The sequence below is a fragment of the Daucus carota genome, chromosome 2 (genome assembly GCF_001625215.2).
Source record: "Daucus carota subsp. sativus chromosome 2, DH1 v3.0, whole genome shotgun sequence".
Lineage (NCBI taxonomy): Eukaryota > Viridiplantae > Streptophyta > Magnoliopsida > Apiales > Apiaceae > Daucus > Daucus carota.
This window is the reverse complement of record NC_030382.2, coordinates 56370104-56381487: the sequence shown is the minus strand read 5'-3', so window position 1 is coordinate 56381487 and position 11384 is coordinate 56370104. Positions and strand designations below refer to the sequence as shown.

The window sequence follows — 11384 nt, the reverse complement described above, 5'->3', positions numbered from 1 at the left end:
AAAAATTACAATAATATATTTATTATTTAAATTTCTTATAAAAATGATTAGAATATATTGACTAAAGACACAATGCCAACTTTAATTTAATAATATCTTAAGATAAAAATACTACTAGTGTTTTGTGGGAGATAGTGCATCTTGCGCTATACATACATTTTTGGTACATAGTTCATAATCATAATATAAACAGTTAAACACAGCTGCAGTAGAAGAGCAGAAGAAGCTGCAGTGAAAAAAAAGCTGCACAACGTAGCTTTTTTTTTGAACTTATCAAGCCCAATATAAGTGCTTCAAATGTTTAGCCAAACGCACGCCGTGAAGCAGAAGCCAACTTCCGGGTTGAAAAAGCTGGAAAGCTAATTTCCCAAACACCCGCTATGTTAGATTCGACATGACTTCTGGTATTAATTTGATTTTAATACCACTCCAGATCAACTATTCTTTCTAAACATGTTTTTTTTAATCAAATAAATTTTACTCTAACAAAAATCTTTTCAAAAAGGTTACAACGGAAATATATTTTTTCAAAAACCCTGTTTTTAATTATGCGGTGTTTATATAAAAATCAAGCTACCTTGTATGAAAACAGGGGAGAGTATATCATGTATGGCTAATTATGTATGGATATTTTTACCGGACGAAGTTGGGCTTAGGTAGCTTCAGCCGGCCCCACCTGAATATTTTGTTGTATAGCCAGCCATCCTCTTGCCTGCCTGCTATTATATATTCTTGCACATCACTTCTCAAATTCTCCGTCTATTCTTACAACATCACACACACTTGTCCGAAAAAACACACACTGATATTTATAGAAAGTTAAAGAGATGGGTGAGACAGTGGAACTTCCAAATAGACTGGGCATTCTTCCTTTCAGAAACAAAGTCTTGTTGCCTGGTGCTATCATTCGAATTCGATGCACTTCTCCTAGCAGGTTTCTATAATCTAATATTTCACTTTTTTTTTTATAAATAATTTTTGGTTTTTTTTGTTGACCCTTTTCTTGATTTTCTTTGAATTTGTTAAATTGGGTTGTGGATGGCTTTGTAGGATGTGGCAGGTACATGTGTGTATTTTTGTGAATTGTTTTTGTGTTTGGTTTTTGTGGTGGGTAGTGTTAGGTTTGGGATGTTAGCTGAGACCCCAGAATTTGGTTTCTTTGTTGTTTGATTCTGTTTTGATCTTTTAGTGGAGACAGGAAAAAGGTTTTGATCTTTGAGTTTGACTGTTAGGTAGGTGTTTATTTTCAGATGGTTTGATAGAATTTAGAGTTTTGAATTGAGGTTGTAATTTATGGCAATTCTTGAATTGAGGGTATTGTTCATTTGAGGGCCTTTATAATGATCTCAAGTTTTGAATTGAGGTCGCAAGTTGAATTCAGTTGTAATTAAGGAAACCCCTGTCCTCGTAGTAAGAGGTCAAGGCATCAGGGAGATATGTGTGTCAGTGTGTGAGTATTAAACTTTTGTAATTGATCTTTTTATCAGAAAACCAGTTAAGGGCCTTGTACCCACTAGACTTTGAATTACATGGTAACAAGCATCATTATATCAAAAATTATTTAGACAATGTATGCATAGTAAAGCCAATGGGACTACCGGGCTGGTTTTAAGTGTAGTTGTGGATCACATTAGGTGTAATTAGTTTCTCAGCAAGATGCTATAGCTATCCGGATTGTAACAACAAAAACAACAGACTGTGTCGGTTGTAATGCTCTTGTAATTGTGTATGCGTGTTTATAACAGTTACATTGTGTTTGATAAATTGCAGTGTTAAACTGGTGGAGCAAGAATTGTGGCAGAAAGAAGACAAGGGAGTGATTGGAATCCTTCCTGTTCGTGATGCTACTGATACAATGGCAATAGGTCCTCCTGTGTTATCTTCAGGTGATCACGAATTCTCTGATAGTATACAAATAGTCGAAGTTATAGTGTTTAACAAAGTTTTACCTCTAAATACAGCACCGGGGCTTGACTTGGGAGATCGGAATCCAAAGTCTCAAGTTGGAGTGTCAGATTCTCACAAGATAAATGGAAAAACTCAGCAGGAAGTTATTCAGTGGCATACAAGGTATAATTCTTGTATATGATCAGTGTGCATGTATTTTTATATCTGGAAATTTCAGCCTAAATGCCTTTCCAGTAATCTTCTTTCTTCATTAGCCAATCTATAAATCTTGACCTTATTAATTGCATAACTGTTATCTTTCTATATTTCTTCTTCTGCGTGTTGCATCCCCTGATTGCATTGACTGGACGATTTTTGCTTTATAAAATATAAGGGGAGTTGCAGCTCGAGCTTTACATCTTTCCAGAGGGGTGGAGAAACCAAGTGGACGGGTCACTTATATTGTTGTTCTTGAAGGGCTGTGTAGATTCAGTGTTCAGGAACTTAGTACAAGGGGAACTTATTATACTGCAAGAGTCTCTCCCCTTGACATGACAAGGCCTGGTAAATCTTAAATCTTTTTTTTTTAAATAAATTCAATATGTCAATTAAGATACCCTCATTTTTGCAAATTATTTTCATTTAGGTTCTAAATTTGGTTATGCTCAACTGTTTCGATGTGCTAATTTCATCCCCTTATGGTTGATTATTTTGTAAAAATATAAAAAAAGCTTTTTATCTGGTTATCTATTTGTACTCCAAGATAGTGAAACCAAGTCACAGAAAAGCAAAAACTCAAAAAGTTGGTTGTTCAATGTAGAACACCCAGAACTGTATATATCTTCATTCTTCACGTCGATGGATAACATGCTCTTTATAATATGATATCTCTGTGTGTGTGTGTGTGTGTGTGTGTGTGTGTATCAAATATAGTCGTCAAGCATTGCTTAAGTGTTGGTTTAGCTAGTGGGACCAAGTAAACGTAAAAGATGATGAGAAAGGAACATGAATTGTGATGGTTTGCCATATGGGTTTAGATGATCTGTCATTACTCAGTTTTACTGTTATTTTGCTTATAAGCAGAGATGGAGTTAGTAGAGCAAGATCCAGATTTCACAGCACTGTCACTTCAGTTCAAAGCTACCGCAATGGAGCTTATTTCTGTTCTTGAGCAGGTAAAAGTTGAACTTTTTTTTTGATGTGAAATGCGATATTAATGGTTCAAAATTGTACAGTTTCTTATTCGTATTAAAAACGAGACTAATATGCTACATAGTGAAGATAATAAACACAGAGACTTGTTGCCTTTTTCCTTTCCATCTCTCTTACTATACCTCTGTTTCAAAATGTTTTAAAAGCTCTTTGATTAGGGTTGTGTGAATGCTCAACTGCAAAAAGCTTCTAAGGATCTATATTCTAGTTCTAGTTCAAGGACTCTTTTTCTGTTTAAAATATCTCCACAAATTTAAACTACAATAATGTTTCTGTTTCTTTTTTGTGTGTACAAAGTGTTGTCTGAAATTGATTATAGCAATAAATTTATTGCTGAGTGGGGAAGCAGCTACTCCTCATGTTTAAGCATAAAAATTTTCGACCTGAAATTACAAAGCTAGATGTTACAATTAATTTTGTGATCAATCAGCATGTCAAAATAACAGAGTTTTGCATCGGATGTAATGAAGTAACAAAATTCAACTTAGATTCATTTTAGTAATTGTTAGAATTGCGTCTGCCCAGAAAAAGTGAAGCAAAAATGACTGTATGCAGGAAAGCACTCTCTTGTGTCTAGTTACTGACTAATATAAACATGTCATCGTTTGCTATGTGCCTGATTACGTGGAAGCTATATTCATGATTTATTTTGCAGCTGAATTTTGTTAGCCACAATTTTATTTTGGTCTAATCTTATAGTTCTTAAATATTTGTAGAAACAAAAAACAGGAGGGAGGACAAAAGTTCTCCTGGAGACAGTTCCAGTGCACAAGCTGGCAGATATTTTTGTTGCTAGCTTTGAGATAAGCTTTGAAGAACAGCTTTCTATGTTGGACTCTGTTGACGTAAAAGTTAGGCTTTCAAAAGCTACTGAATTAGTTAATCGCCATTTGCAGGTGATTTATAAATGTAGGAGTTTCTTTATCGAATGATCAATTTTTTGTTTCAGGTCTTTATGGTTGGTTTATTAATATTTCCTTAATTTTATTTCAGTCAATTCGTGTGGCAGAGAAGATTACACAAAAGGTTGAAGGACAGTTGTCTAAAACACAGAAAGAATATCTTCTGCGTCAGCAGGTTTGATTCTGCAACTAGTTAACTTAAGTTCCATAGATTTAGATCCATATATTTTGGTTTAGGGCTGGAAATTGAATAATCAAATCTAAATCAACAAGAACATCTAATCTAGGGAAATCAGCAGCACAATATCATCTTATTGTAAATGTGCTGAAACTTGCATCTGTTTTAATGGTGATGAAACTCTGACAGTAAGCTATATTGACCTAGGCCCCTATACTTAGTATAGTCACTTAAACCCTCATTGATATAAATTATGAATAACATTCCAGCATAAAGCAGTGATTAATTGATTTGAATTTCCTACAAGGTCTGTAGAGGAGATGAGCTATTTAAAGGTTGAAAATTTACGTGCTTTCGTAGTCATAGACTTTGCAGCTTAAGGGCCAAACTAATGCAAAGACCATATTAATCTCATGGACTCCTCTTGTTGCATCTCAAACTTACGTTCATGCTTTAAGCAACTTCTCAGTTGTCAGTTTAACTTTAAAACTTGAAATATTTATTCCCAACAGAAGCACGTTGTGGTAACTAAAATCTCTAGTGTTACCCATCAATTTCAATCTAAATAGTTCTGTAATTTAGATCCTAAGAATCTGACAGCCTTTCTTGCACTGCTTCAGTTTTTTACAATTAAAAGTGTGCCAAGAGGATTTAATGTTCTCTTTTGGTTGTGTTTCCATTGTTCATGACATGCTCCAGATGAGGGCTATCAAAGAAGAGCTTGGTGACAATGATGATGATGAGGATGATGTGTCTGCCCTCGAAAGGAAGATGCAAAGTGCAGGAATGCCTGCTAATATCTGGAAGCATGCACAAAGAGAATTAAGGTATAACGCATTCTTAAATTGAAATATGCGTGTGAATTTTTAAAAACCGTAATTACATCGTGGACGACCTAGGGCCCACAATTTTAGAATTACCATATATAGTCTATAGTTTAAATCTGTAGAAAATTTTGAGTTTTCATTCACAAATTTCAGGCCTTCATTTTTCAATTATATCAATGATCCCTTTGTTTTGTTTTTTGTCTTGGGCTCCCATTCACCTAGGCACACTCCTGTCTTATTTCATTGCTTGCAAGTGTCTGCATACGTTTGTTTAAGTGAGAGTGATTGCTTAAATAAAAAATGAAAGCTTAGAACAAGTGTCAGTTTTCAAATATATGACAAACATTATATCTGATATTGTCAGTTTTGAGGATAAAGAATCCAAAAGATATGATCTCCAGTGAGCAATAAGATTTATATTTAAGCAATGTCGTACTATATTAGAGTATAAATTGGAACTACTAATGAAAAGTTACTAAATAATAAGTTTTAGAGTTCAAAAGTTATTAATCATCTAAAGGCAATGGCATGATATTATCTTGAAATGTTTTCAAAGGTTTATGTTGCTGGTACGACGTTATGAACTTTTGTTAATATGGACTAAATTGTCGTTGCAGGATATGAGTTGAGATTAATGTGTGTGTAAAACTTTAAATACTATAAGTAAGTCGATGAATTACTTACTTTCACAAAATGTTAACCCATAGGAAACAGAAAAGCATAATGGGTAGAAAAGGAACGCTGTACGATGTTTCTACCAGTGAAAGTGCTAGTATCCCAATATGATGAGCCTCAACTGAAGTGGCGAAAATTATTACAATAAACAATATACTTGAGAGTTTGAGAGTATGCCATTTGTACTCTGATTTAGCATTTTTAGGAGGATTTTAAACAATATATGACTAATTTCTTTTCTCAATCACGAACTCAACATAAGAAAGCAATTTTTTGTCTTGCTATAAGCCTCACCCAATCGTCCTGAAGTTGGTGTATCATATTATACATTTTCAGTTGGTATTGCATTGAGAATGTTTAACTGATATTTGTTGAAAAATTCTTATATTAGGCGACTAAAGAAAATGCAACCCCAGCAACCGGGATATAATAACTCTCGAGTTTACTTGGAACTTCTTGCTGATTTACCCTGGCAGAATGCTAGCGAAGAGCATGAATTGGACTTGAAAGCTGCAAAAGAGCGTCTTGACAGTGATCATTATGGTCTAGTCAAGGTCAAGCAACGGATAATTGAATATTTGGCTGTTCGCAAGGTTGACCAATTTTCTTGTTATTCAGAAGTGTCTCTGATGTTGTAATTCTCATTCATCTTACATAGCTATGATTTTGAATCTGAGTTTTCATTGCAGCTTAAACCAGATGCTAGAGGAGCAGTTTTGTGCTTTGTTGGTCCACCAGGCGTTGGGAAGACATCTTTGGCATCATCGATCGCGACTGCGCTAGGCAGGAAATTCATACGTATCTCTCTTGGTGGTGTTAAGGATGAGGCTGATATTAGAGGACATAGGAGGACATACGTCGGAAGCATGCCTGGGCGTCTCATTGATGGATTAAAGGTAATATCTGGATAAAATTATGACCATATCTTGACTCCTTCCAAATCTGTGTTTTGACTTCCAGTAAATGATTTAATTATCTGTTTCTAGGTTGGATACTAAACTGTTGTTCTTTAATTGACTTTTCAGAAAGTAGCTGTTTGTAATCCTGTTATGCTCCTTGATGAGATTGACAAGACTGGTTCCGATGTTCGGGGAGATCCGGCCTCAGCTCTACTAGAGGTTCTCGACCCTGAACAGAACAAAACATTTAATGACCAGTATCCTATTGTCTCCTAGATCTCTTTAAAATTTAATACTTTGGGATTGCTCTAAGAATGTTTCAAGCTGTAGTTTCCAGATTAAGACTTTGCAACAATAATATTCATAGGCAATATCGACAACATTTTTTCTTGATTATGTCTCTAGTTAGGCAAGAATAAAAATCTCAATATGTAGGCACGATTACTAGAGTCTGTGTGGGTAAATCGAGTACCTAGTCATTAATTGTAGTGGCAGGATATATGTGTGTTAGTAATAAATTTTAAAGTACGGTACTTGAGTTGGGCCTAAGCGAAAATGTAGGACATCAATAATTGTACTAACTTTATTCATGCATGACACCCTTTTTGGTTCCTTAACTAAAGTTTACAGCTATTTGAATGTTCCATATGACCTTTCGAAGGTCATATTTGTGGCAACTGCAAATAAAGCACAACCTATTCCTCCACCTCTGCTAGACAGGATGGAAGTGATTGAACTCCCTGGTTATACTCCGGAAGAAAAGCTTAAAATTGCGATGCGACATTTGATTCCAAGAGTATTGGATCAACATGGATTAAGTTCTGATTTTCTTCAAATTCCCGAGGTACTAATGCTATATGTTTATTTACACAATAAGTTGGGCATTATCTTAATGAAGCAGTTTTTCGAATTTTGATCAATTGAGAGAAACATCTAATATCCTTGTAGTTAGAATCATGCATGAATCTAAAACACTAGTTATTAAACTGATGAACTCTTTCTGTCTGTATAATTGATTGTTACATGGCCCATTATAATCCTTCATGGACAATTTTGGCATTCGAATGTACCTGCTTCACAAGGATCAGTTACCTTAGTCCTTATACATTCTCATTTTACAAACATTAATACATCTACATTGAAGGCTGAGTTGATTTTCTTCTAATGCTGTTATAGTGCGAGTATTTTGTGAACACACAAGTATCCCTCTTTATATACATTTCCTGCTCACTTAATCCGCCCAGTTGTGTTTTTCCGAAATACCTGTTTAGTGTAATTACACATCTAGGGTATGGGAGAGCAAAATATTATATGACCACTATAATTCTGTGTTTTTTTTTCTGTTATATCTTTTTTTTCCCCATTAGAATATGATGTACTCAATAACTGAAACTCTTATCCTAGGAAGTTATTAGCACAGCTTTATGCTTCATTTTTCTTTGAGGCTGTGTAATTGGTTGATTTTACCTATTTCTATTATTAGAATTTGTGTTTGGTTGTTGTAGGTTATGGTGAAACTCATTATTGAAAGATACACTAGGGAAGCTGGTGTTAGGAATCTGGAAAGGAATCTAGCATCTTTAGCTCGTGCAGCCGCAGTAAGAGTAGCAGAGCAAGAGCATGTTATTCCGCTTAGCAAAGATGTCCACCAACTTTCTTCTCATTTGCTCGAAAGTAGGCTAGGAGACAGTGCTGAAGTTGAAATGGAAGTAATTCCAATGGGTGATAATCACGAGTTGTCAAGAGACTTCAGGGTTAATTCACCATTGATTGTTGATGAATCCATGCTCGAGAAAGTATTGGGGGTAATCATCTATCTTCAGTTACAACTTTTAGTGTTTAGGATAATACTGAGTGTGGGATTATTTGCAAGCAGCTTGTTAAGGTGTTTGGAACTAGTTAGTGTAGAAATCCCTGGACACAAAAAGAGAGAAGCAAAACATATATACATGATGATTCTCTTTTGGCTGAGTCATACTGAATGCTTGTCCCCTTCTCTCAGACCCTTAATTGTTTTTGCATAGATTTATCTGTTGTATTCTTGTTATGACCTGAGGTTTTTTTTTTTTTTTTGCTTTAATGCAGCCTCCAAGGTTTGATGACAAAGAAACTGGAGAGCGAGTTGCAGCACCTGGAATATCAGTGGGACTGGTGTGGACTGCATTCGGAGGAGAGGTTCAATTTGTGGAAGCTACGTCAATGGCAGGGAAGGGTGACCTGCATCTCACTGGTCAACTTGGTGATGTTATTAAAGAATCCGCGCAGATTGCACTTACTTGGGTAAATATGTTGTGTTTTTTATGCCTAGTTAAGCATAAACTGAATTTAAGCTAAATTATTACTGGGACAATACAATCTTATTAATTTTTGTTCAATTTTTCTTATAAAGAGATTATGACAGCAAGCATCTATTTTTAGGTACTTGTAAGTTGTAAGGTACCAATTCTCAAGACATGACACAGCGTTCCCATATATTTATTGAATTATGACACTTTGTATAGGATAGAAAGACTAATTTTTATTTTTTTTTGCATTTGAAATAATTTTATATATGTGTGTGTGCGCGCGCGCGCGCTAAATAATTGGTACAGTGATTTTATGTTGGTATTGTGTGATTTTAATTTGCAAAGTAAAAATTGTTTCAGTGACATTTAGCATACTTATATTTCTCTTTAGTAATTATTATGCGTAAAAATCGTCGTATTTGTCATGTCAGTGTCACATGTATGTGTATTCTCTCAATGGAGAATGAATTTGCAGTGTCACTGTAATGTTTCATGCAAAACAGGACAATGAGCAAAAGATTTAGTGTCCCACAATAGAGTTTAAAGTTTTACCTTACATGAAAAGTAGTGTTTCTTAATGTGATTCTTGATTCAGGTAAGGTCAAGAGCCACTGAGCTTAAGTTCGCCACTGCCAACGAAACAAATCTATTGGACGGGCGGGATGTTCACATTCATTTCCCTGCTGGTGCGATACCTAAAGATGGTCCCTCAGCAGGTGTAACCCTCGTAACGGCACTGGTGTCACTATTTAGTCATACAAAAGTAAGATCAGATACGGCAATGACAGGGGAGATGACACTGCGGGGTCTAGTATTACCAGTTGGTGGTGTCAAGGATAAGGTATGTATTCTTCTGTTTCTGCCGACTTCTTATTACCTTCAGTGTTTGCCCGTCATAAACAGTATATACTTCATCTCTAGGTTCTAAGAATCTCTTGCAAGTTGGGTAAAAAAAAGAAAAAGAAAAATGAAGGATATCTCTTACGGCTAGAGCTTAAATAAAAAAAATAAAATGCTGAATAAATATTAAAAAAAGATGTAGGGTGATTATCTATCGATAATGTATATTTCTTTTGCACAGGTTTTGGCAGCACATCGGTATGGTATAAAGAGAGTTCTCCTGCCAGAGCGGAACTTGAAGGATCTGGCTGAAGTACCAGCAGCTGTTTTGGCCAGTATGGAGGTAATTATTATTTACTATGACTGGCTTAAGGGTTTATGTACTGCTTTCTGTGAACAGAGTATCGTCTGTTATCAGGTTCGTGTTTCTATTTAGACCAAATATTTGATGTCCCTTGAACAAATTGTGTATGGACTTCAGAAATCTCTTGGATTAGACGTAAGATACATCAACCATCCAACTTTAAAAAAATGGTCAAAAATTAAATTACATACTTTCTTGTAGTTAATTAGTATGTGCCACAGCCGATTCCAGTAACTATAATTGTGCATGAACTTCTGGACAACTTCAAATGTTTACATATATAGCCAACTCTTTTGAGCTGAACAAGTACCACCGTGAGAGATGATCCATCCAGTGTTATATGGAACAGAACTTCCTGAATATGCCCGCGAGGGTTGGTTCAGCTGGTTAAAAGTGGGGACTTGTATTCTCTTGGTCAGGTTCGACTCCCAAAGGGAGGAGAACTTATGATTATGCCTCCTGGACCAGAGAGCTTGTGGGTTTACCCAGCGCGCACCCGAAGTGTAGCGGCTGCGGGTTCCTACGTTAAAAAAAAACAAAAAAAAAAACTACTTCCTGAATATATACCATAAAAAAAACTGCTTCTTGAATATATACCATAATTCTTTACACTATGCTTTCATCGAGCAGACGAGCAGGCATTCTTATTTTAATTTTTCTCTCAGATATTGCCAGCCAAGCGAATGGAAGACGTGCTGGAGCATGCCTTCGAAGGTGGATGCCCCTGGAGAAAAAGCTCAAGGTTATGACTTGTCACAACTCTGGCCTTATTTTTCCAGCAAACCTCGAGGTGATCCATTTAGCTCAATTCGCTCTTAGCAAATAAGATTCTGGCATTGAGCGGCTGAATCGGTATCCGCGAGAGTAGCTGAAGTTTAAACAGTACTGACTAATGACACTGGCATCCACCAAGTCCCCGAGAAGTCTATGCATTGTATGTAACATCTTTTATATTTGCAACAAGATGCATAACACCCCTCTCTCTTATTCCCTCTCCCATGATTTGGCAGTGTATAAAATCGTGTTTGTAAGCACCTTCGGAACCCTGTTGCTATATATATCAAATAATAATCCACAAATATTCAAAGAAAGTTATATGATAGTATATATAATATAAAATGTTTCAAATAGTATTCATTTTTCTAATCAAGTATAGTACTATATACTTTTTGTGCGGTTTCCTTGAAAACAAAACTCTGGGCTCGAAAATCTGGCCCGGCCCGATCTGAAAAAAGCCTGATCCAGTCTCAGTACAGGACACCATGAGCTTTATATTTTTGTGTAAAGAAAGACCGATCCGATGAAAATCTGATCT

At 35.7% G+C, this 11384-nt stretch overlaps 1 protein-coding gene across 1 annotated transcript; it reads left to right on the top strand.

The window, feature by feature from the left end:
* Positions 1-635: 635 nt before the first annotated feature.
* LOC108209253 (lon protease homolog 2, peroxisomal) lies at positions 636-11232 on the top strand. The gene is made up of 17 exons (XM_017380061.2): positions 636-934; positions 1771-1886; positions 1962-2070; positions 2282-2451; positions 2971-3062; positions 3816-3995; positions 4093-4176; positions 4879-5006; positions 6073-6274; positions 6371-6577; positions 6707-6837; positions 7211-7424; positions 8086-8385; positions 8666-8860; positions 9461-9706; positions 9947-10048; positions 10735-11232. Exons 1-17 carry the CDS (start codon positions 828-830, stop codon positions 10816-10818), a joined length of 2667 nt encoding a protein of 888 aa, XP_017235550.1. The 5' UTR covers positions 636-827; the 3' UTR covers positions 10819-11232.
* Positions 11233-11384: the final 152 nt, after the last annotated feature.

What these genes read in the sequence shown, in the direction of transcription:
- LOC108209253 (XM_017380061.2), top strand. Translation starts at nt 828, where the DNA reads ATGGGTGAGACAGTGGAACTTCCAAATAGACTGGGCATTCTTCCTTTC. An exon ending in GTTATTCAGTGGCATACAAG is followed by an intron (nt 2,071 to 2,281) that starts GTATAATTCTTG and finishes ATAAAATATAAG; the next exon opens with GGGAGTTGCAGCTCGAGCTT. An exon ending in CATGCACAAAGAGAATTAAG is followed by an intron (nt 5,007 to 6,072) that starts GTATAACGCATT and finishes TTCTTATATTAG; the next exon opens with GCGACTAAAGAAAATGCAAC.